At 40.0% G+C, this 22,146-nt stretch overlaps 2 protein-coding genes across 3 annotated transcripts; both read left to right on the plus strand.

Moving 5' to 3' along the window:
• Positions 1-42: 42 nt before the first annotated feature.
• prcp (prolylcarboxypeptidase (angiotensinase C)) lies at positions 43-12,582 on the plus strand. Of its 2 annotated transcripts, XM_005455062.4 has the most exons (10): positions 43-127; positions 1,547-1,613; positions 4,646-4,786; positions 4,868-4,969; positions 5,242-5,423; positions 5,875-6,032; positions 7,877-8,049; positions 9,851-10,018; positions 10,134-10,321; positions 12,080-12,582. In XM_005455062.4, exons 1-10 carry the CDS (start codon positions 102-104, stop codon positions 12,300-12,302), a joined length of 1,428 nt encoding a protein of 475 aa, XP_005455119.1. In that variant the 5' UTR covers positions 43-101; the 3' UTR covers positions 12,303-12,582. The 2 variants fall into 2 exon arrangements, with proteins under 2 accessions (XP_005455119.1, XP_003450203.1); XM_003450155.5 differs by lacking the exon at positions 43-127 and having other exon boundaries at positions 1,026-1,613.
• A 138-nt stretch (positions 12,583-12,720) lies between these two features.
• On the plus strand, positions 12,721-18,161 carry fam181b (family with sequence similarity 181 member B). Its single transcript, XM_005455066.4, has one exon. The coding sequence runs from the start codon at positions 16,494-16,496 to the stop codon at positions 17,454-17,456; it is 963 nt and encodes a 320-aa protein (XP_005455123.1). The 5' UTR covers positions 12,721-16,493; the 3' UTR covers positions 17,457-18,161.
• Positions 18,162-22,146: the final 3,985 nt, after the last annotated feature.

Raw genomic sequence — 22,146 nt, forward strand, 5'->3', positions numbered from 1 at the left:
TGTTGTTTTTCATGAACATTTTATTTTGAAATTTTCGCCGGAAGTTTGGTGGACCACTGCAGGGAGAAACGGACAGCTAGCTAAAACGACAGGTTGTAGTAATGATTGCAACGTTTCTGTCTAGTAGGTAATTACTTTCCAATAAGTAGTACGGTCTTCACTGTGAATATATGTATTTATTTTTTCGTTAGAGGGTGAGACATTTTGAGTAGTCAAGCACAAGCTTTGTGACGTGTTTCCGATAATTTCATTACTCAAGAGTAATACGCCTCAACGAAAAGAATTGACAAAAAAGTTGATTCTGTTCATCTGGACATATCGTTTTCAGGAGAATGTTTTGTTACTCATCCAAGTGACGTCTCTATCTCAGGTTAATATAATTTTCCCCGACCTTAATGTCTTTGATCAATGGTCATGACAAATTTGCATATTAATGATCAAGAAACTGACCTGAGCCCATTGGTTTTCAGTGGTGCTAGTTTTAGTCATTATGCAAACGTACTGTTTATAAGGTTGGGGAAACCTGCATTTAGCTGAGACTGAAGAAGTCACTTAATTGAATAATGAAAAGTTTCTACGTCCAGATGCACAGAATCAACATTTAGGGATTTTCTTACCTGGATGATTGCGCATGCATCAAGACGTTAAAGAATTTAAATCTTTCATTACTAGTGCTGAAATTCTTAGTTTTAACTTTTGACCGGAAGTTCAACTTATGGTCGAGGCGTTATGACGAAGCACGGCAGGAAGTAGCCATGAATGTAGCATAACTTTGAGGAAGTAACGAGTAGCTTGCCACTATTACAGTAATTAATATTTCTTCAAAAACTGGAATAACTATAGGTAGTCAAGCGCATAATTTTGTGACGTATTTACGGCAATTTCACCGGTACTTAAGCGTGCCTAGTGCTGAATATTGCATCATGTTTGACTTAATTAACTGCATTATGTTTTGGCAGGTGTCTGAAACGCTCTCCGAAGAGAGAAAATGTACGTAGTATTATTACTAGAATGTTTCTAGTGTAAATTCCGTATTCTGTATATATAAAACCATAAGCAGCTGCATGACCGACTAGAACTCAAACTCCCACTAGCCATTGCGAACTGTCTACAGTAGGAACCATCTGCTGTCTGCTCCATAAACACAAGACATAGAGCTGACTGCAGCTAAATCAAACTTATTAAAATTTTTGTTAGACTTTGAACCTGATGTTTCCCGCCCATCTCCGGACTGCCTCAGGTCTGATGCTAAATTTAGGACACGAGCTGCACAGCAACACCTCTCTGGATCTGCTGACAGGGTAGTCTCACTTCCTTTCTTTAACGGGACAAGTCTTCCTCAGTCATCCCACTGCAGACACAGACACACAGCTCTCGGGACCCCGTAAATCATGCGCTGAAGACCAGTTTGTTGTGCGCTGAGTGTGACAGTTACAGCAATGAGGACTGGAGAGAAGATTTTGGACAGAGCTGCAGCTACCTGCATCCTAACGTTGTGTTTTGTCTGTTTACACGTGACCGCCCTCAAATCGCAACTTTTTACCAGGCTGGGTGGGCTGCCTTACTCCACTGAGCCTCCAGTCAGTTATAAAACATTTTACTTTGACCAGAAGGTGAGTTTAAATTGATCAAAATGTACCCTTTGTCTTATTTTATACCTATTTGTCCTATTTTACACTGTTGTGTTCCAGTTTCACTTCTTTATCTTCCACTTCCCCATGAAATACACAAATTGTACCTTATTGGGAGTGGATTTAATGGTGCAAAAGAGAAATGATCCCACTGCTTTGTAGATAAAGCAAAGTTTTCTAAAAACAAACAAACAACCTCATCAAATGATGCTTACTCTCATTGATTTACTCACCTTTTTGTGCCACTACAGTACTTTACTTCATTGTTTAGTGTGCAAATAATTGTACCACTTGCTCTTTCTAAAATTCCCACTGCACTTAATTCTATAAGGTCCATGTGTTGTGTTTGCAGACAATAGGTGTTTTCATCTGGCTTCCTGTAGTGAAGGGAAAACCAAATCACAATTGGCTCTGTTCCTGCCAGCAGATCTGTAACTATCCTTCCTGGCTCCCTGCCTAAAGAGGTCTCTAGGGCTCAGTGAATGTGAAACATTTTACCTCAGGGGGGTTTGAAAGATCTTCAATCAGCTTTTACATGTTCCATTTATGGTTACTTTATAGAGATTAAGGTTGCATGTAGCAGGTATGCAGTGCTACACAACAATCATCAGGTTGCTTGTCTCATTCTCCTGCCCTTGTAGTCAGGCTGTGGAAGCTAAACCTCTGAATAGTATTGGACAATTTGGTTAGTCAGAATTATTATGACTTGTTCGCTATTGACCATAAAACAAATACTTTGATACACTGATTATTAGATGCTACGCAAACTTAATACACATTATAATGGTTTCATATGTGCTTACCCCTATTTAATGAGGTAATATTTACAATAGCAGGACAGTTAGTTAAACCCTGTTAAAAGTTTTGAGTGTTGTGGCAATTTTTTAAATACGTAAGCAAAAATGGCAATGGCTAGGCTCTCAGATGTGACTGTTTGCTTTATAATATAGTAAATTAAGTCCTCTTTTTATGAGTGGTTAAAAACATAGGAAAGTAGTGATGTCACTTTATTCTTTAGGGAATTGTTACAGTGAACATTAGTCTGGGTATTTTTAATATTTAATAAAACAATGAACCAACCAGTTAATCAAGAACATGATCTACATGTAGACTAAGAAGAAAATTTGTAGATGTATTAATAAGTAGTAGTTACATACTGTAAATAATGTGTCTGTGCTAAAGAGTGTTTGGGTTAGAGGACAATGCTCCACACCTGGTCCCACCCACAGCATCCTGTGTAATCACCCAAGCTGAGAAGAAGATAAGGGCCATTTCCTCCTTTCTGACACCCACTGTCCTGTCTGATGTGGGTTATTTAGCCAAGCAACAAGAGATTGTATGCTTCTTCTGGAGAAATAGGACAACTAAAATCCGTTTACTGTAAACCACTTTTTAGTACTAGCAGCTAGTCTCTTTTAGCACAAAAGAAATATCAAGAAACTAGAAACAAGCCATGCTGATTTTTTTCCACTTTTCTTTGAAACTTGATGTGAAGAGAGCACCAGCATTCATCATCAGGAAATCCTCTTGACTGCAGTCTGCCGTAAGACAATGAATGGAAATGTCCTTTAGCATCCTTTTAATGAACCTTAGCGGAGGTTGTTCTTAAGTTGTTTCCCTCATGTCTCCATTTGCCGGACAACAGATGCAGCCTCCTGTCTCGTGAAGTTGTTAACATAGCGATCTCATAGATGTGCGGCACATGGTTTGAATTTTAATTCAAAAAACCAAGTTGCTGCTTGGTCCCACCACATGGTGGCACTACTTACCAGGGTGGGGATCTCTTATGAAACCAATCTCATAGGTTTTGTGATGTGCATACTGAGTGGGTGCAATTGATACAGTACTCACCAGGGGTTCTTTCGGTGAAGCCCTTAATATATACAGCCACTTTAGTTTTGCCATTTAGAGAGCAGTTTTTAATGGGTTTTTTTTTCGTCTGCATTACAAGAGATTGACATGTAACTTTATAAAAGAAAAGCAGGAATAAATGAAAACTCACAAGGTAACTCAAATGCTTTTACCAAAAAAGTCTAACATTACACTTCAGTTGCACAATACCACTGACTACTACCTTCCTGCCAAGCTGCTGAACTTTTCCTTTAAACTAACTGTCTCATGATCCCCTCACACTTAAAGCACTGCCAAGTGTGAAGGAGTCGTGGGTTGAATGAACACATTGTGGCCCCAGAATCTTTTTGCTGTCATTGGCTCATAAAATTGCTGCCTCCTTTGTATCCAGCGAGGAGGGAACAGAGCGAGAACGAGGGGAAAAACAAAACCGAAACATTTTGTATGTAAGAATGGGGGGCTGTTTAAAGGGTTGGACGACTCAGTAGCCTCATGGGGCCGTCTTCTCTGTGAAGTTGTTGGTTTCTTTCTGCCTTTGTTTAATAAAGAATACAGGAAATATGGTTGAAAGGAGAAGATATCCCAGAATCCCTGAGGTTTTATGAAAGGATATTTCAGAGCTCATCTTAAGTGGAACTAATGCAGCATCCCTTTAAGTGGCTCCAGCATTTTTAAATACAAATTGGGGCTAATTACCCCAGAATCCAACCTCAGGGCTGTCATTTCCAAACACCATAGCTGGCACACAGCCAGGTATCCAGTGATTACACCTACCCCAAAGCAGGCTCTGCTCACTGGACTGCATCCCCATCATTTTAGTCTGATGACAAGTGTGACCAATCCCCCAAAGGTTTTCTTTTGCCAGTCTGTGGATGATATTTTACATTTTTTGCTGCTGGCTCTTATTTGTGTAAAATTTGCTCAGCTGATTTGTTTAAAAATGAGATTGCTGTGTGGCTCACATCAAGACAAATTCCCAATTTAAAACCACTTTGAATGCTAATGACTATTTTCAGATTTTCAGATTTTCCTATTTTCCGTCTATACCTCATGGTGCTCTTTTCAAGATGCTTCTCGCACAGTTGCCAAGTACAGATGCTTGTGATTATCTTGTGTTTCTGAACATGGAAATTTTATTTGCTTTCTTTTTAAAATTGTCACAGATTGACCATTTTGGATTCCTTGAGGATGGCACCTTCAAACAGAGATACCTTCTGTCTGACAAATACTGGCAGCAGCCTGGGGGACCTATTTTGTTCTATACTGGAAATGAAGGCGACATAACCTGGTTCTGCAACAACACTGTAAATATCCAGGTGTTCTCTAGTGTATTTGCATTGCACATAATCCTCAGTCTAATTCAGCACCTGTTGTTTTCTCTTCAGGGCTTCATGTGGGAAATTGCGGAGGAGTTAGATGCCATGCTGGTTTTTGCAGAACATCGTTACTATGGAGAGTCCCTGCCATTTGGACAAGACTCTTACCGTGTAAGCGAAGCTGCAGAGTCACGCGTGCACATCTAAGTCTAATTAAAATCTGATTAAATATGTATGGTTGCATAATTTTTCTCCTTTCTCGGCTCTAAGTCAATAATTTCAATACAGCATTAACAAGAATTGACCCTTAAAAGTAGATAATTCTGCAGTCGCAAACACATTTTTTTTCCAAAAATTGGGGTATGGAGCTGAAACAAATGAACATATCCAGTGCTGGCACTTCATTTTTAATTACTTCAGTTGTTATTTGTTTGCATTTGCAGGACAGCAAACATCTCAACTACCTGACCTCAGAGCAAGCCCTAGCAGATTTTGCAGTACTGATTCAGAACCTAAAGGGTACTCTACCTGGTGCTCAGCACAGCCCCGTCATCGCTGTTGGAGGATCCTATGGAGGAATGCTGTCTGCCTGGTTCAGGATGAAATACCCCCATGTAGTTGTTGGGTAAGATGTTATTGCTGTTATTAGGAAACATTAAATAAAAATTAGATTCAGTACCCAATACATCATATGAATGTTAACAGCCATGTTGTTTTAACCTATCAGAGGAAGGTAAAGGGAGAATAAGGAAGTTCAGAGATCTTTAGATAGAGTGCTTGTTCAATGAGTTTTGCCTTCATCTCCCAAAATGGGTGAGCAAATGTCTAACACCAGATGTTTATTTGAGCTAGCATGATGAATCTGTGCAGTCTGCTGTGTGTAAGACATTAGGCAGCAGAGCCTGACTTATCATTCTTTTGACTTCTACACCTCTTTGTAATTGCCATTTTCCCCCCAGCAAACATATTCACAAGTACAGTGAAGACTAAATATTAAGGATGAGTGTGAATATGCAGTTTGGATCATTTGGAAGAAGAAGAAGAAAAAAAAGATTTTGTTTCTTCTTCAATTTCAGAGCGCTGGCATCCTCTGCACCAATATGGCAGTTCCCTGGTATGGTGCCATGTGGAGACTTTTACAAAACAGTAACACAAGACTTTGCCAAAAGTGGCATTAACTGCGATGCAAACATCAGAAAGTCGTGGAAGGCTGTAAATAATGTTTCTTCCTCAGGTAAGTTGCTGTCAGAAATATCCGAACATCCATTTTCTTCAACCCAGTTAAGGGTCGTGGGTGTGCTACAGCCTTTTCCAGCTGTCATAGGGTCAGAGGTTTGGCTGCACCCTGGACATGTCACTACTCTGTCGCAGGGCTGTCACACAGAGAGATGGCCATTTGCACACCTAGTCACACCTACAACCAATTTAGAATCACCAGTTAACCCCATGCATGTTTCTGAACTGTGGGAGAAAGCTGGAATATCTAGAAAGAACCCGGGCACCACACAAGAAGACCTAGCCTGGATTTGAACCAAAACCTTCTTGCTGTGAGGCGACAGTGTTAACCACAACCCCACAATGCCGATGCTGATTTAATATATTAAACTGGTATGTTACATTTTTTGATGAATGGATTTTAGTGGTCAGATAGTTTATTGAAGAGACTTTCCAAAGGAGAAAAGATTTAGAGTCATGATATTTTACATGAAGGTTAATAAGCTGGCACTGGTTCTCATCTACTATTCTTTTGTGGGAGGGGCTTCTAACTTCCTGCATGCTTGGTATGTCTCACTGTTGTTAAATGTTGTTAGTATTTCTAGCTTAAGGCTAAATCAATTATGACAGTGGAAGCACGAAAGTGTTCAGATAGCCTGTTATTTGTCATATTCATCTGAAATGGATTTTGGAGAAAACATTCTGAATAAATGTTTTTTTGTTCAGTGATTCAGAAACAGCAGACAGATAGATGATGGTTGGTCTATTGTGTGAATTTTGCCTGCTGTTTTTTTTTTTTCTTTTCTTATATCAGTCCCCAAGAAAATGTCTCGCTGACTGAAAACACTTTGAGTTCCACCTAAGAATGATTTTTTTAAGTGGTTACGTTTACCTCACAGCTATGAATGCAGGACTGTGAAAAAATATGTACCCCCTTCCTCATTTCGCTCTCTCTAGGTTAGGTTTAGTAGTTGCCCACTAAATCTAACAACTGGTTGTGTCACCATTGGCAGCAAGAACTACAATCACACAATTGCGATAACTTACAATCACTGTGGAGGAATTTTAGTCCACTCTTCTCTGAAGAATCGTTTTAATTCACCAACTCTGGAGGATTTTTAAAGTCACGCCTAAGCATCTCAATTGGATTTAAGTCTGGATTTTGACTAGGCCAGTCCAAAACCTTCTTTTTTTGAGCCCTTCAGAGGTGGACTCACTGGTGCAATTTGGACCATTGACCTGCTGCATAACCTGAGTGCGCTTGAGCTTCAGGGCATGAACCGATGGCTGCACATTCTCCTTTAGGAAGTTCTGGTAGAAAGCGAAATTCATAGTTCATCTGGCAGGACTCGGTGTGAAATTGAACAGCGTGTCAGAAAATGTAATTAATCACAGTTATTTTGTGATTTTAACATTTACTTTTTCACATAAGGCCTGGTAGGTTTGCATAGCTTTTTATTCCCTTAAGAAATGAAATCATCACTGAAAAATTACATTCATTATTTACTAAGGTTATCTTTGTCTAGTATTTGTTTGATGACCTGAAACATTTATTGTGACAAATACACAAAGACCTAAGAAATCAGGAAGGGGGTGTGGCAGCACCACAGACCACGCCCCACCACAGGGGGCAAATACTTTTTTACAGTACTGTATGATAATGAGGCTTTTGTGCCTATTTTAAATAATATTTGACTACATGAGTCTCCAATCTTTCACCTAAACCAAGATTTGACTTTAAACTGATGAGTATTTTCTTAGATATTTTGTCACATTTTAGTATACACCAGTTGAACAATATCATTCACATTAGAAGAGTTATTGATCTAATGCCGTAATTATTTTTTGCTCTGTTTACTCAAGCATCTGGTCTTCAGTGGCTGTCAGAAGAATTCAGTTTGTGTGCCCCTCTTAAAAACAAAAATGATGTCCTCACCTTCAAGAGTTGGCTTCAAGAGACCTGGGTGAATCTGGCAATGGTGGACTACCCGTATGAAGCTAATTTCCTCCAGCCGCTGCCTCGCTGGCCCATCCAGGTAAAAGCACCCTCCTGTAAAACACTAACAATATCTAAGATCCAAATTAGTATTCTAGTTATCACTATTTAAATTTGTTGCAAAATTAAATAAAGGCTTTGGTTAAGCTCTATATTATCTATCCCTTTATATGACAAATGGTTTTTACTTTATTGCACCTTTGAATTGTGTTTGTCTTTGGTTAAGCGCCTAATTTAGCCCGACAGCCTGTCCTTAATTGAAATGAATGTGCGATTCAGCCGATTGTGATACAAGTGTTTGTTGTGGTCTTCCAGGCTTTTGTTTACAACAGCTGTCAACTAACTTCATTAATATTCATAAGGATCTTGTTTCTTTTAGATTTAAAGTATTCTTTAGATGAGCAGCTACAAGTAAGCCGCTATTCTTTTCTTCTGTCGTACCAATAGTGCTTTCATTTGCACACTCCGTCAGATCTCTGAGGTGTTCCTGTTAGGACGCTCACATGGCACTACAGAAAGAGGTCATTTGCCCAGTGCAGCTCGTGAGGCCATTGAACAAAAGTTCACCGATCCCCTTTAAATGGGGTTGTAAAAAATACTTAACAAGACTCTTGATGAGGAAGAATAATTGCTTTAACAGTAAGAAAAATGCACCGTGTTTATTTATTTATTTAATCTTGCGGTGTTGTCAACATGCCAAAAAATGCCATTTGTTTTCATGTAAAAGAGCTTGTGACAGTACAGTGGCTGTTTTCTCGAGGCTGATTGACTTGAGTGAAGTGTATTCTACCAGTCACCTTGGCACGTCACGTGTATAAACCAAGCTCCACTGCTGACCCCCGACTCTGTGTTTGCGGCGATTCATACCCTTGGGAGTGGTCCGTGCATACTTTAACTCCTTCTCTTGTGGGGCATTTTTCGTTATTTACCATTTGGCCAATGAATAGATTGTGAAGCATCATTGTAGGTGAAATAAACACTAAATGGCCATTTGGAGTTGTTTTGGCTCTTCGTCTTTAATGTATGCGACCCCTATGGGTGGTTTAAGCGGTTTAGGCAGTGGGTGCAAAGAGGAGCCTTTTTAATGACAAAGCTAATGTGATTATCTGAGTGAGTGTGAGAACGGGGTATTGAGGGCTTAGAGGAGGGAAATCTGTTGGCAGAGATGAATGTATAAGCCTAATCCTATCTGAAAAGTAAGGAGAAGATGCTTTAGAGCTATTGCGGTGTTTTTTTTTCACAATATAAATCTTTGGTTGGACATGTCTGTGGCCCTCCTCATCCATCGACCACCAACTCCTCCCCAGCCTGCAGACAAAGGCCTTAGTAACAGACTCCACACTAGTGCAGCTCCCCTCCAACCTCCAAACAAGAAAGCCCACTTTCTCTGCTGCACAAAGAGTGCAGAACAACAGCCAACTCTACTGCTGCAACCATAACAACACAAAGTGCGATCAGACAAGAGCTAAAGCTCAAATATTGATCATTCACGCTATTAATTCTGAAAGTCAACCTATGGTCACACCAAAAATAGTTGAGGACAGCAAAACCTTTACATTTTAAGTCCTTTAGATCATTGGCTTTAAGTAAATGGATTTTTTTCCCACTAGTGCCAAGATTAGAACAATAAATTCAAGTTCATTCTGGGGAATTTCATATGCAAATCAGGCGCCACCACTTTTTATGTGGAACAACACTTTATGGGCTACAAGAAAGCAATCTTTAGTCCTGTAAACAACTTGGATGTACTGATGTTTTTTTGGGGGTGTTTTTTTTAAGAAGCTTTTATGGTGTAATGTAATTAATTGTGTTCTTGTTTTGCTTTTTTAACATGTTTTAAGGTGGTGTGCAAGTACCTCAGCTTCGATTCTACTGTGTCAGACTACCAGCTGCTGCAAGGTGTCGCCCAAGCAGCAAAGGTTTACTATAACTACACCGGAAGCTCTCCCTGTCTAAACACATCACAGACAGCAACCAGCAGCCTTGGCTACCTCGGCTGGTTTTACCAGGTGCATAAAACAGCGCGGGGTTCAGTCATGTCATGCTGAATAAATCGGTGCACAGAGGTGTGAGTGGGCAGCTTTTCCTGTCACAATGAATATGTATTCAATCCCTTGTCCCCAGGCCTGCACGGAGATGGTGATGCCCATGTGCACAGATGGCGTGCAGGACATGTTTGAACCGGAGGAGTGGAACTTCCAGGCCTTCTCTGATGAGTGCAAAGCCATGTTTGGTATCAGGCCACGGGCTGACTGGGCAGGCACTGTCTACGGGGGGAAAGAGATCTCCTCTCACAGCAACATCATCTTCAGGTAAACATTGCTTGTAAAATACCAGATTTAGGCAGATTTCTTGAGATTTCGGTGTTTGTCTAGGGATGCAAAAGTAAGTTAAGTGCAGATTCTGACTGCCTTGTATTGCAGGTAAATTCACATGTGGGTAGCCACGCAGGGAAGACACATGTTAAACCTAAATGACTCTGAAAATATATATATATATTAGAGATGGACCGATCCGATATTACGTATCGGTATCGGTTCGATACTGACGTAAATTACTGGATCGGATATCGGAGAGAAATAAAAAATGTAATCCGATCCATTAAATATCAAAAAAGCACCTCACAAAACTTGCGACATGGCGTAACTCGGCGCATAACCATAGCACGTCGGAGCAGTATGCGTCACGTGATAGAGCGGCTGTGTGTATTTGTAGCCTCCTACCAAACCAGCATTTCATCTCCGAGGAAGTTATCCCAGAGACAAGTAAAGCAAGTGTGTAAGTTCATCTCTGAATGTTTGTAAAGTATTCCCACGTTATGCTTAACAACCAATATATGGAGCGACTGCCTCTCTCCCCCCCCTCCCTCTCTTGTTGCTACTTCAATCGTGAAATTGTTCAATGATCAATTGATTGGCTTTTCTGTCGCAAGTCCGTCTTTCTTGTTTGTTTATCGCCCACTTCGCGCCATAAAGAGGAAACCAGCGGCTGAACAACAGCAGCACGTTTAAGCTTGATAAGCTGTTGTTAGAATTTATTTAATATTACTTTCTAGACCAGGATCCTTTTCTACGTAGCTGACGGCTGGTAACTGTGCAGGGGCGGATCTAGCAAAGTTTAGCCAGGGGGGCCGATAGGGCATGAACAGGGAAAAGGGGGCACAAAGACATACTTTTCTTTCTTATTCTCATTTAAAATGTCTAGCTTTTAATAAATAATTATCTGAATCTTACACCCAAAGTTTTAATCTGATGTAAAATGTATAGATGTCCATTACTGTATATAGTAACTAATAAGTCTAATATACCCTAGTAAGCTATACTACTTTTTCCTTTGGGAAGGTACCATCTGTGCAGTCTGCAATTCTGTTGAAGAAAGATGTTGAATCTATTTCATTATTCTTGAAAAATAATTGATTTCTGTGCATTTTTTTTCACACTACATCAAATTAAAGTTGATTACGTCGATTAAGCATCATGAGGTGGAGGGTGGGTGGTGGTTCCCTTTTTTTTTTTTTTTTTTTTTTTTTCGCTGGGAGTTTTAGAACCCTATTAGTTAGGTTGCTTACTCTTTAAAATACCAGAATAGGGAGGATGGAGCAGGTTTAAGTTTATTAGATTGATCAGTATTGCTGAACTATGAAATATTTTGGGTGCAGTGTATTTTTTGCATACAGGTATAACAGAATAGCTTTAGTGTTTTGTTTTTTTTTAACTTGAGTATGAACTCATACAAAAAGCAGCAAGATATTAAAAAAAACAGTTTTATTGATTAAAAAACACACTATATCGGATTCATATCGGTATCGGCAGATATCCAAATTTATGGTATCGGTATCGGTATCGGACATAAAAAAGTGATATCGTGCCATCTCTAATATATATATGTCAGTCTTTAATCCCAGCACTGACAGATAAGACTGCCACTGGTTCAGTCACTTCAAAGTGTTCTTGTGTATTCACAGAATTATCAGATATTAGAGTACAAAGACACTTTAATGTGTCCATGCCAGAAAATTACTGGCTTAACTATTGCTAGCTATGAACATTGTTTCTGCTTTCACATTTCAGTAATGGAGGACTCGATCCATGGTCATCTGGTGGAGTGACTTCCAACATCTCACATTCTCTGGTTTCCATTATGATTCCCGATGGAGCCCACCACTTAGACCTCCGCTACAGCAATGACCTTGATCCACCTTCAGTTCGTGCTGCCCGGGACTTAGAGGTGAAGTATTTTCGGGAGTGGATCAAGAAGGCTAAAAAGGCACATAGAGCTGCACCAACCGGCTAGTCTCCAAAAGCAGCACAGTTCTACCCAACGAGGATATTCATGATGTCCAAGATTTAGCTTTAAATTGTGTGACACGTTTTTGTTTGTTTTGGGGTTTTTTCTCGGTGCTTTATCTATCACGATGCCAAAGTTTGTTTTTTCTCTGACCAATTTAGAAACACTCCGCTTCTTTGGGTCAAACTCTGAAGGGCCTGATGACAAAATGTACTGATGTTGCTGCAAAAACAATAGACCTGTTTGTCATGTACAAACTGTTGAAAATAAAGCTGCAGGGTAAATACATTTTGGTTCTTTATTTCTGCAATCGAATTATCATCATAATCATCAAAAAAGCTGCATCATTCGCATTTTGTCTCTCATGTAAAGTTTTTCTAAAAATACCCATAAACGTCTCTCTACCTCCAGACTCACATGTTCCTCTTTTGGTTTCCGTTTATTGCAAATTTAGAGTCTCTGTTTTTTGTCAGTTAGCCGTGGTTATTATTCAGGCGTCTCTTAAAGTTATTGTAATATGCAGATTAAAAAGTCTCAGAGGAAAACTTTGGCACCAAATGCAAAGCCAAGGCATTTTTGAAGGCTTTCACTGCACTTGGTGTAATATGAAGCTTAATCTGTTTGCTGTTCACAGGAGGACACTGCCTTCCCTGCATTTTATCATTTTCTCGATACGCTGGAATTCCCAAATAACACTGCTTCTAATGAAACCGATTAAAAAGCTCCAGATTTACTGTCGTCTAAGCCTTCATATTATGTTTTGAGCACTTACAGATGCGCTGTTGCCGAGCACACCCTTTGTCATATTTTAGATAGACTGGGGACTTTAACTTGCATTTCCAGCTCTCAAGAACAATTGCACGTTCTTGAGATTTAATAAAAACCCAATCGGAGGAGGCCAATAAAGTGAGTGGTGGGAGATTATTGCAGTTTTGCCTGCTGACCTTACCCCTGCAGACCAACCTGTGGGATTCCCCTCGACACGCATTAATTCACTGGCTGCCATTAAAGCACTAAATTGTGGCACCAAGGCAGCCTGTAGACTCTGGTTTGTCCCCCCTGCAAGTAATATTATTAATACAATTCCTGTGGTGCCAGAGTAGTTGAGAAAGGTTGATGGAAGGTTAAGAGTGAGGCGGTGAGTAGTTGCAGGAATCAGTTGGGATCCAAGAAGCTTTCTGTACTTCTGTGAACTGGCTTTTTACTTTCTTCTTCTATTTTTAAATGTCAAGATAAAAGACTCAAATGTCATGAAAAAACTAAGACTAAACTCCACCGCCGCTAATGAAAACATGTCATCCTGCTTTGTAATTTTCTTTGAACTACTCTCTCCAATACTTTTTTTTAAAACCTCTTCTTTTAAAGCAAAAGCCCCTGACATGACATGACCTTGTGATGCAGATGGGAAACATGTCCTGCACTGGTATGTGGGTTGATTTTCAACCAGGAGACACAAAGCCTGACTTTTCAGTGTTTTGTCACAGGCTTGACTGAATTTCAGACGCCTTGGTAGAAAGAAACATGGCTAAACATGGGGGAGGATGGGGTCTCAGCCACTAAATGCTCTCCTTAAACTTTTCTCAGGACTTTGAGGGGTCATTAATTTTGCCAGCATTTTCTACGTCTCTGACACTGGCCATCAATCAGAGCTGTTTTAAGTATTCAGTCAACCCCAAATTCTGACTATGTCCCTGCTCAGACAGGGACCACACACCAGTAGGAAGAGATTAAGCCTGTGCATGTCACATCACGTTGTAGTGAGCACCTCACTCCCTTGGGGTTGGGTGCTGCTGAATAAGTAAATTCCCAGAAGCCCAGAGGGTGTGTTGGTAATGTTTAACAATATCTCAGCAATACGGAACAACTTGCGTGTTTTAGGAAATTTATCTTCCTCCCATATTAAATATCAGTGGTTTAATAATTTGTCTCTAAATCTTGGTATATTAAAGGACTCTAACAAATAATGTACATTTGTAAAAGTCTGTAGGAATCAAAGCGTCACTCGTTTTCTCAGTATATATATATTTACACACACACATACACACACGTATAACTTTTTGAGCTGCTCTGCTCCAGCCCCATCCCCTCTCGACCTCTCAGCCTTTATTCAACAATAGAAACTTGTTTCCGGGATCTGTGCGTCAGGCTCTGTCATGTGAATGACCCACCAGCACAAAAGCCAAGACCCCCCGACTTGGAAAAAAAGGGGGATATAGCTGCCATGACTGTGATGATGTCACTTTGCCAAAACTGTGCCGTTAGCAAAGAGAGGAGGCAAAATCGGCTTGGGCAGGCATTAAAAGCCCCTGCACTGCATGCATGAGATGCCCTGATAGGGCTGCGGCTGTTTTCCTCCTGTTTTTAATATAAATGTAAACTTTTTTGGGCATTTATTTTGAAACATTTATGGAAACAGATGAAATTTCACATGCACTTCACAAGTTCTTGTTTTTTTCACATAATTAGCAGTTGTATAAATAGTAAGATAGTCTTTGTTTTGTATCCACCTGCTGTTCTAATATTTTTTTCTTCTAGATTTGTGTTGTGTGGCTACAGATAATTAGTGCTATCAGTATCACTGGCCCTTTTCTCCCTGGAATTACCATAAGAAAGAATTTGCCACCACTTTAGACTTTTTCATGTTTCAAAAACCCTAATGAGTCACCGCTTCACCTCAAAAGGATCTTCTGAAAGAGGAAGGATCTTCACTTGTTACCTTTTCAGTTATGCGCCTCCAGCGTCACTTCAAATAATTAATGAAGCTTTAAAGTGATTCAAGGATGTGCCAGATAGAAACTGCTGCATTGCCTTGTAAACTGAAATACGGGAAAATATAAGCAGGGTGAAAAAGTGTCTGCCAATTTGATCACTCCAAAAGAAAAAAAAAATTCCACTTAAATTCTGATAAGTGCTGGCAACTTAACAATCTGGCTCTTGGACACATCCTCCATTGTATTCACTGCTGGCCAAGAAACTTCCTGTAAATACGTTATTGTTTACAACAGAAGTTTCATACCCAGGATTTCTTAAGGTCAACATTTCTTCTGGCACACTAAGCCTGAACTGCACTTTATTCCCCTTTAATTTAACAGCTCCGGCAGCTTTTCTAGTTAAATCGACTGTTCATTATTGAGACCCATTTTACGAAGGGGCTGTGAGGTGCAATTTAATGAATCTCTGGCACAAAGCTCCCTTTCAGTGCTGCGCGAAGAATAGAGGCTATTTAGACCCTGTAGGGCTTTATGTCAAAGGCAGCCCATAATAGTTGTCAGGCCAGGGCAGAAATTCCCACTGGCCTGGGAATGCACTAGAAATCAACTTTTGCCATGAGCAGATTAAGACACAAGCAAGCAGTTGGGAAGATTCTCCCATATAGTGGCATCTGTTTAGATGCTAAGATTTTCCCACAGACAAAAACCCCCCAAAAACCTTCCCTGTACTGTAACGTGTGATGTGCTAGTTTTGTTTGTCCCTGTGCCTAAATGAAAATAAGGATTATAAGTACATTTTAATTTGGGTATCCACACAGGAAACAAAACTGTAGGTATATTTTTACTTTTTTATTTTAGTGTTCAGAGACAGACGAGAGGAACGTGTGAACAATGGTGTCGGCTAGTTGAGGATCTGAAAGTTATTTACATTTTTTCTTTTTTGGGGGGTTTAAGCGTAATTTGTTTGATAGTCATGAACGTAACAAAGGAGGATATTGTTGTTTAAGTCTAACAGAGATCATTTTGTATTACATTTCTGCCTCCGTACTCTATCCACCATGATTTTTTTCCTTCTCACTGTAACAGTAATATCCTCGAGTTTCATGAAAGCTTTTTTGGTTCAGAGCACACACAAACAGTTAAACTAGAGGGGGAGAGTTCTGACAGAGGTTATTGTCCTCGGCTCAGCAGGGAATTTCAGACAAATCCCTCTTAGATGCAGGTGGTCGGGCACAAGCAAAGAGTTAAGTCCTGCGGTCCCATTGCCCCTCCTCTTTGATGTTCTGACATCATTTGTCCAGCCCCCCGAAAGATCTCCTTACTTTCCTCAGAGCTCGTCACTTCTACTCTGGAATGTTTACAGGAACTTCATGAGCAGCATCAGGACCAAGTTTTTATCAGAGGAAAAAGGGCATGCTGTGAAGAAATTTTGGGTTCAAGGATCACAGTGGATGCCACAGGTGTAGCTGCTGGGCTCAACAGAGTAATGGCTGTTCAGACTGCAATCATGAACCCTCAGTTCATGAATTTCTGCTTCCCTGGCTCTGTGATGGAGTATGATGTGGAAAAAAGTCTTGATGGAAGTCTCCTGGGTGAGACAGAAAATGATGAGGACTACAAAGAGACGACGAGGGATTTGTTGAGTTTCATAGACTCAGCCTCCAGCAATATCAAGCTAGCTCTGGACAAGCCAGTGAAATCTAAAAGGAAAGTCAACCACCGGAAGTATCTGCAAAAGCAGATCAAAAGGTGCACTGGCATTATAACACCAGGAAACGCTGCAGAGGCCCCAGTAAAAAGACAGGGTTCTCCACTGACTCAGCCAAGCACTTTGCAGAGCAAAACTCTACCTAAGCGTGATGGTGTTCAGGCCAACTTGCAGAGCAAAAGCTTGGCAGCTCTCTTCAGCCCTGTGAAGGATATAAGGGGTGAGAAACCCAAGAAACCACCGCTGAGGCATCGCAACCTGCCCCCTTCTTTCTTTACCGAGCCTGCTAATTGCTCCAAAGTCAGTTCAACATCTGGGATGACGCTGAAGGACTTGGAGCGAGGCAATCCCGAGGCTGCAGAGTTCTTTGAGCTCTTGGGGCCTGATTACAGCAACATGGTCAGTGATCAGGATATTTATCAAGGCATGCCTCTCCGGGTGCAGCCAGAGTTGGGAGGGCCAGATCCTGCTTCCTACGATACTCATCATTTAGTTGGTGGTCTCCTCTACTCTGAACCCTGGACTAGCTGCTCAGGACCCTCTAAAAAAGTAGGGGAGAGTCTGCGTACAGGCCCAGCCCAGCCTCCTGTCTACTGTCAGTCTGAGGGTGCTACGGGGCCCATAGAAGACAATGCGCTGTGCACTTTAGCCTTTCCAAACTTCTTCGCAGACTGCCCCATACCTCAGGTCACCTACGATTTAACTGGTGGTTATAACAGAGCTAATTATTCATCTCTATGAGAGGCTGACAATTCTTTTGGCTTATAATATGCAGATAATTATGTTTAACAGTAGTTTATCATATCAGGTTTGTTGTGAAAGCAGTGTTGCAACTGGAAAACATGTAGTATCATCCCTACTCAACAAAGTGTGTCATGCAATTACTTCCGGAAAAAAAAGTAACTGGCTACCAAGTGCTTCTTTCACTCATAGTTTTTCCACTTGTGATAAAAAGCTTCACACATGTATATGATTGCGTCTCTCTCAGGCAATTTATATTGCAATCGATGAAAATGCATTTGATTCTGGCTATGCTATTGCTTTAGTTAAGATTGTCCACTTGAGGATGTGCAAATCAAACTACAGATTATAACATTTATATATTTTACAAAAATAATCGCACAAGCAGCACAAATACTTGTTGGTTTAGTCCACAAAGCATCTCTTTTTGTTTTTTATATCATAGGACTGTTTGACAAAACAAATGGAGCACTTTTCCTGCTAGTAACATTTCTGTGCAGCAACATAAAAGGGACTACTAATTTTAATTTTAATTTTAATTTTCAAACAGTAATGTCTGATGCCGTGTTTGCTTGATGAAGTTTTATAGCTCTGAAGTTATTTTCAGCTGGAAGAATTTCACTTGTGCCCTTTTGTCTGTGGAAAAGCCTTTAATGTATCTAGCTATTGTAATAAGAGGAAATAAAGCTGGCCTTTATTACCGTGTCTGGTTGTGTTCATTGTGGAAGGCGAGGTTTAATTATCATGAAGAAATGAGGATACAAAGCAGAAACCGTCCATGACTGAAGGTGTGTGTTTGTAAAATATAACAGAGTTAATCTGTGTAAAAATACACACACTTTGCTGCATGGTACATTTTTACAATTCTTGTGGGGCAGATGCTTGGAAAAACTATGTGCTACATTTTGGTAGCAGAAAATAATAAAAACCTATGAAAAGCTTCACTTTACCTTTTCGATTTAAGTTCTTAACTTTTCAGTAAAGACAATTACTAAACATGTAACATTCATTACTTTGCACTACCACTGCACTGGAACATTATGTGGTAAATACTGTCATTTTGCCCATATGTTTAGGTTAAGTTGACTGGCGATTTAATCTTGAAACCCTTTAAAGCATAACCTTTGCACAGGAGGTCTCTGGAGATTTGAATGCCAGAATCCTCTTAATGGTATACAGCGTTACCTCCCTCTGCTGGCTGCTAAAGGTTCATTCATTTGCATTCTAACGTCGAACCTCATCTTGGCCCAGACATTTGTCTTGAAGTATCACTCTAGAGTCTGCATGAAATGACAGGGAATGAAAAAAAACAAGACTTAATATGAAATTGTGTCATGAAAAGTGGTGATTTCGAGGGTCCGGTAAACCATAGCGGAACTCTAGGGTCTGCAAACCTGAGCATTCTTTAATAGAACTTGAACATCCTTGTTGTTCTGGGGTCACAAATACTAGAGACAGAACTGCAATTACTCAAGATTGTTTTCGAGGACCCAATAAAAGTTTTGCTGTGACATTGAGGCACTTCGGTGCAAGGCGAGAGATGAATTTGAAGTCAAGGAAAGTTCTTAAACTTTTTTCTTTACTCATTTTCCCCCCATATTTTTTAATCACAATTAGTGATTTATTTTTACTTCAGTAACCTAACCATGCACAATCTGTCTCAGCTCTGGTCGCTGTCACACTCTTTACATGTACACACATGTAAAAGCTATTCACCTCTTGGCAGCTCAGATCGAGTACAAGTTTTGGACACAATTAACCCCAGTTTACTGACCACAGTGGACTCATTTTCTCAATTTTCAAAATCAAAAATATGTCTTCGGTCTGTAAGCAGGTATTTAACAAGTGCACTAGATGGCAGTATTGTTCTGTTAAAAAACCAGTGTCCACCACTCCCATCCAGACACCAATGATATATGGGATTATGAATGTTATTCTAGCCTCTTATGCTGAGTTGTTCTGCACACACCTGCTCATAAAATGAATCTGTCATGATTTAGTAAGTTGCACGGGAATGAATAGTTGTAAAGTAATTTTTCAATATCTTGGTCTTTTTTCATTTTTGGTTTAAAAGAATCCTCACTCACCACCAATAAGATGCTGTAAGCATAAACAGTTATGGTGCATATATCCATTGTAATGCACCCTCTACTATGAAGCTAATATTGTCTGCCAGTCTTTTGTTTTACCTCCTGCCAGTTGGGTTTATTGGAAACTGGTCAACATTACCCCCTGCCATACGCGGGGAAAAACAATATCTGGCAACTTGCAATACAGCAAACTATGCTCACAGAAGGCATATGGATTTTCTGTCCCTGAGTTAACATCAACTGATACATTCAGATTAGGCCCCTCTGCTGATGGAGCCACTGCTGAAAGCCTCGCTTTCATTTGTGGCACACAGGAGTAGCAATGTTTGTCAAAGGGATTAACAAGATCTGTGTTAGTTCTGACCTGAATACCAAGAGGCAGATATCTTGGTAAACGAAATAACAATCAGCAGATTATCTAGCATGGCGTGTGATGTCCTTTAATGCAAAAAGGAAAAAACAAAAATACAGGAGCTCATAATGTCAAGTGCATGCACACATATAAACTGAACAGAATCTGTACTGAAGCAAACACTACTGCAGAACTTCAATTTCCAGTGTGCACAATAACGTCTGTGCAACACTGGAAATTGAGAATCTACTTCCATGTTTGCCCTCTCACTGACCTTTCACAGCTTGTCCTCGTGTCTTGTTAACACCACAAGGCTGAAAGCACTGTGCAAGATGATATTCACGAGCCTTTTTTACCCCTCTCCATGACAACTTTTGTCACTCACAGAATAACCGTTGCATGTTTACAACCGAGGGCAAATAAATACTATAATAGTAAGACTTTCCATGTAGGTTACTGAAGCATCACCATTATCTTAAACTAATTTTAAGTTTTACAAATTATGTAAAAAAATGTTGGATGAAATCAACTGAGAATCACTCCTGGAATCAGGTTATAGCTCATTTGCTTGTAAAGATTACATATTTATTTGACATTTCTCTCAGATACAAAGTACTATATCTTTAAAAGCCAATCTGTATTTCAATGTCAACAAGTGCCTTTCTATTACCAGTACAGAGAGCCACTGATGTATTCATTCTTCCAAAGATTTCCTCTCTAAGTCTTCAAATAGATCTTTTGCCTGCAACAAACTGAACTTTGAATCCTTAAATTTGGAAATGCTTTTTTATCACAAAGCATGTTGTAGGCTGCTTCCCATCTTTTCAAGGGCATCATGCTGCAAGTTCTTTAAGGACTGTAAACAAGGTCAGTGCTGAGAGATCTCTTCACAGTACGCCCTGCAGTTCTCACATCTTATTTTGCAAGTGCTCAACCAGCGGGAGCAGTTAGAATTACAATCAGAATCAGGTTTATGTGCACATACGAGGAGTGCCAATCAAGAAATGGAGGGTAACTAGTGTTTATGCAAATAAACACAAATAAAAATACATCTACCGAAGAAGACAAGTGATCAGTTAACATTCATTTTAACTCATGGGAAATCCCTGCCTGACCCCTCTTTTTGTCCATGTTGTAAGATTAAACAAAACAGTGGTTTGCTTTCAGCACAGTATATTTATTTCCATATGCATGTCATGTCTCACCGCTTTCCATTTAAGTCTGCATTCATTTTCAGTAGCTATGACGCACTGTTTTCTACCTCGAGGGTGTTGTGGGTATGCTTGCTTACATCTCTGTGTTTTTGTCAGTGTGATAACAATTGCAAGCTGTGCAGCTGACAAAAGTCTTGGCTAGATTAAAGACAATACTGCCTCAAAATTCTTCATCGCCAGCAGATGCTACTCATATTGACAGACAAAACTCTCACACTGATGAATATCAATCAAAAATCAACTCCCTGCTCAGATGACAGATTTTGATATCTGCTGCTGCTGTTTTGACCTTTCACTTAAAACCTGGGCTGTCAAGAGGCTGCAGAAAAGCCAAATGATAGCGTCACTTTAGTAAATGCAATTATGGCTTGGTGTTTTTTCTCATGTCATAATAATTAACACAGAGTAAACACAAAATATTGCACTACTGATTAACTCCATATATACACACACACATACACATATATGTGTGTGTGTGTCACTTGTTGAGTCCCTTTCACATTGAACAACCCATCCATCCATCTAAGTCGGGTCACGCTTGGGGGAGCTAAGTATCCATAGCATGTTTTAGCCAAGCAATTTCCTCAGGTTTCCCCACTCATAGTTGGTCACGCTCCATCAGAGTCACAGCTAGAGATTTTGTGGCTCTTGAGAACAGCTAAACAGAAGCTTTAATACAATGAATATCCTGGGTATTTTCCAGGGGCCTGTCCAGCTCTTGGCCCCCTGAATTATTCAAGGTATATGTGTCTGTGGTCAGTAAACACTTACTGATGTCACCCTTGTTGCGTCAGTTTCTGCTCCTGTATTTCAGTCACTATTCAAAGCATCAGATGACGGGTTAAAAGAAAAAAGAAAAAAAGATGTGGCTGTACCTTAGATTATATTACTGACCGGAAATCAAGAAAACCTTCTTGATGTTGTCATACCACATACTCTGTTTGATGGGTCAAGACTCATCACTTTGACTTCGCGCACAATCTTTGACTTCATAACCAAGTTGAAGATTAGAAGGATGTGAACACCACCACAAT

The sequence above is a fragment of the Oreochromis niloticus genome, linkage group LG14, assembly GCF_001858045.2.
Source record: "Oreochromis niloticus isolate F11D_XX linkage group LG14, O_niloticus_UMD_NMBU, whole genome shotgun sequence".
NCBI lineage: Eukaryota > Metazoa > Chordata > Actinopteri > Cichliformes > Cichlidae > Oreochromis > Oreochromis niloticus.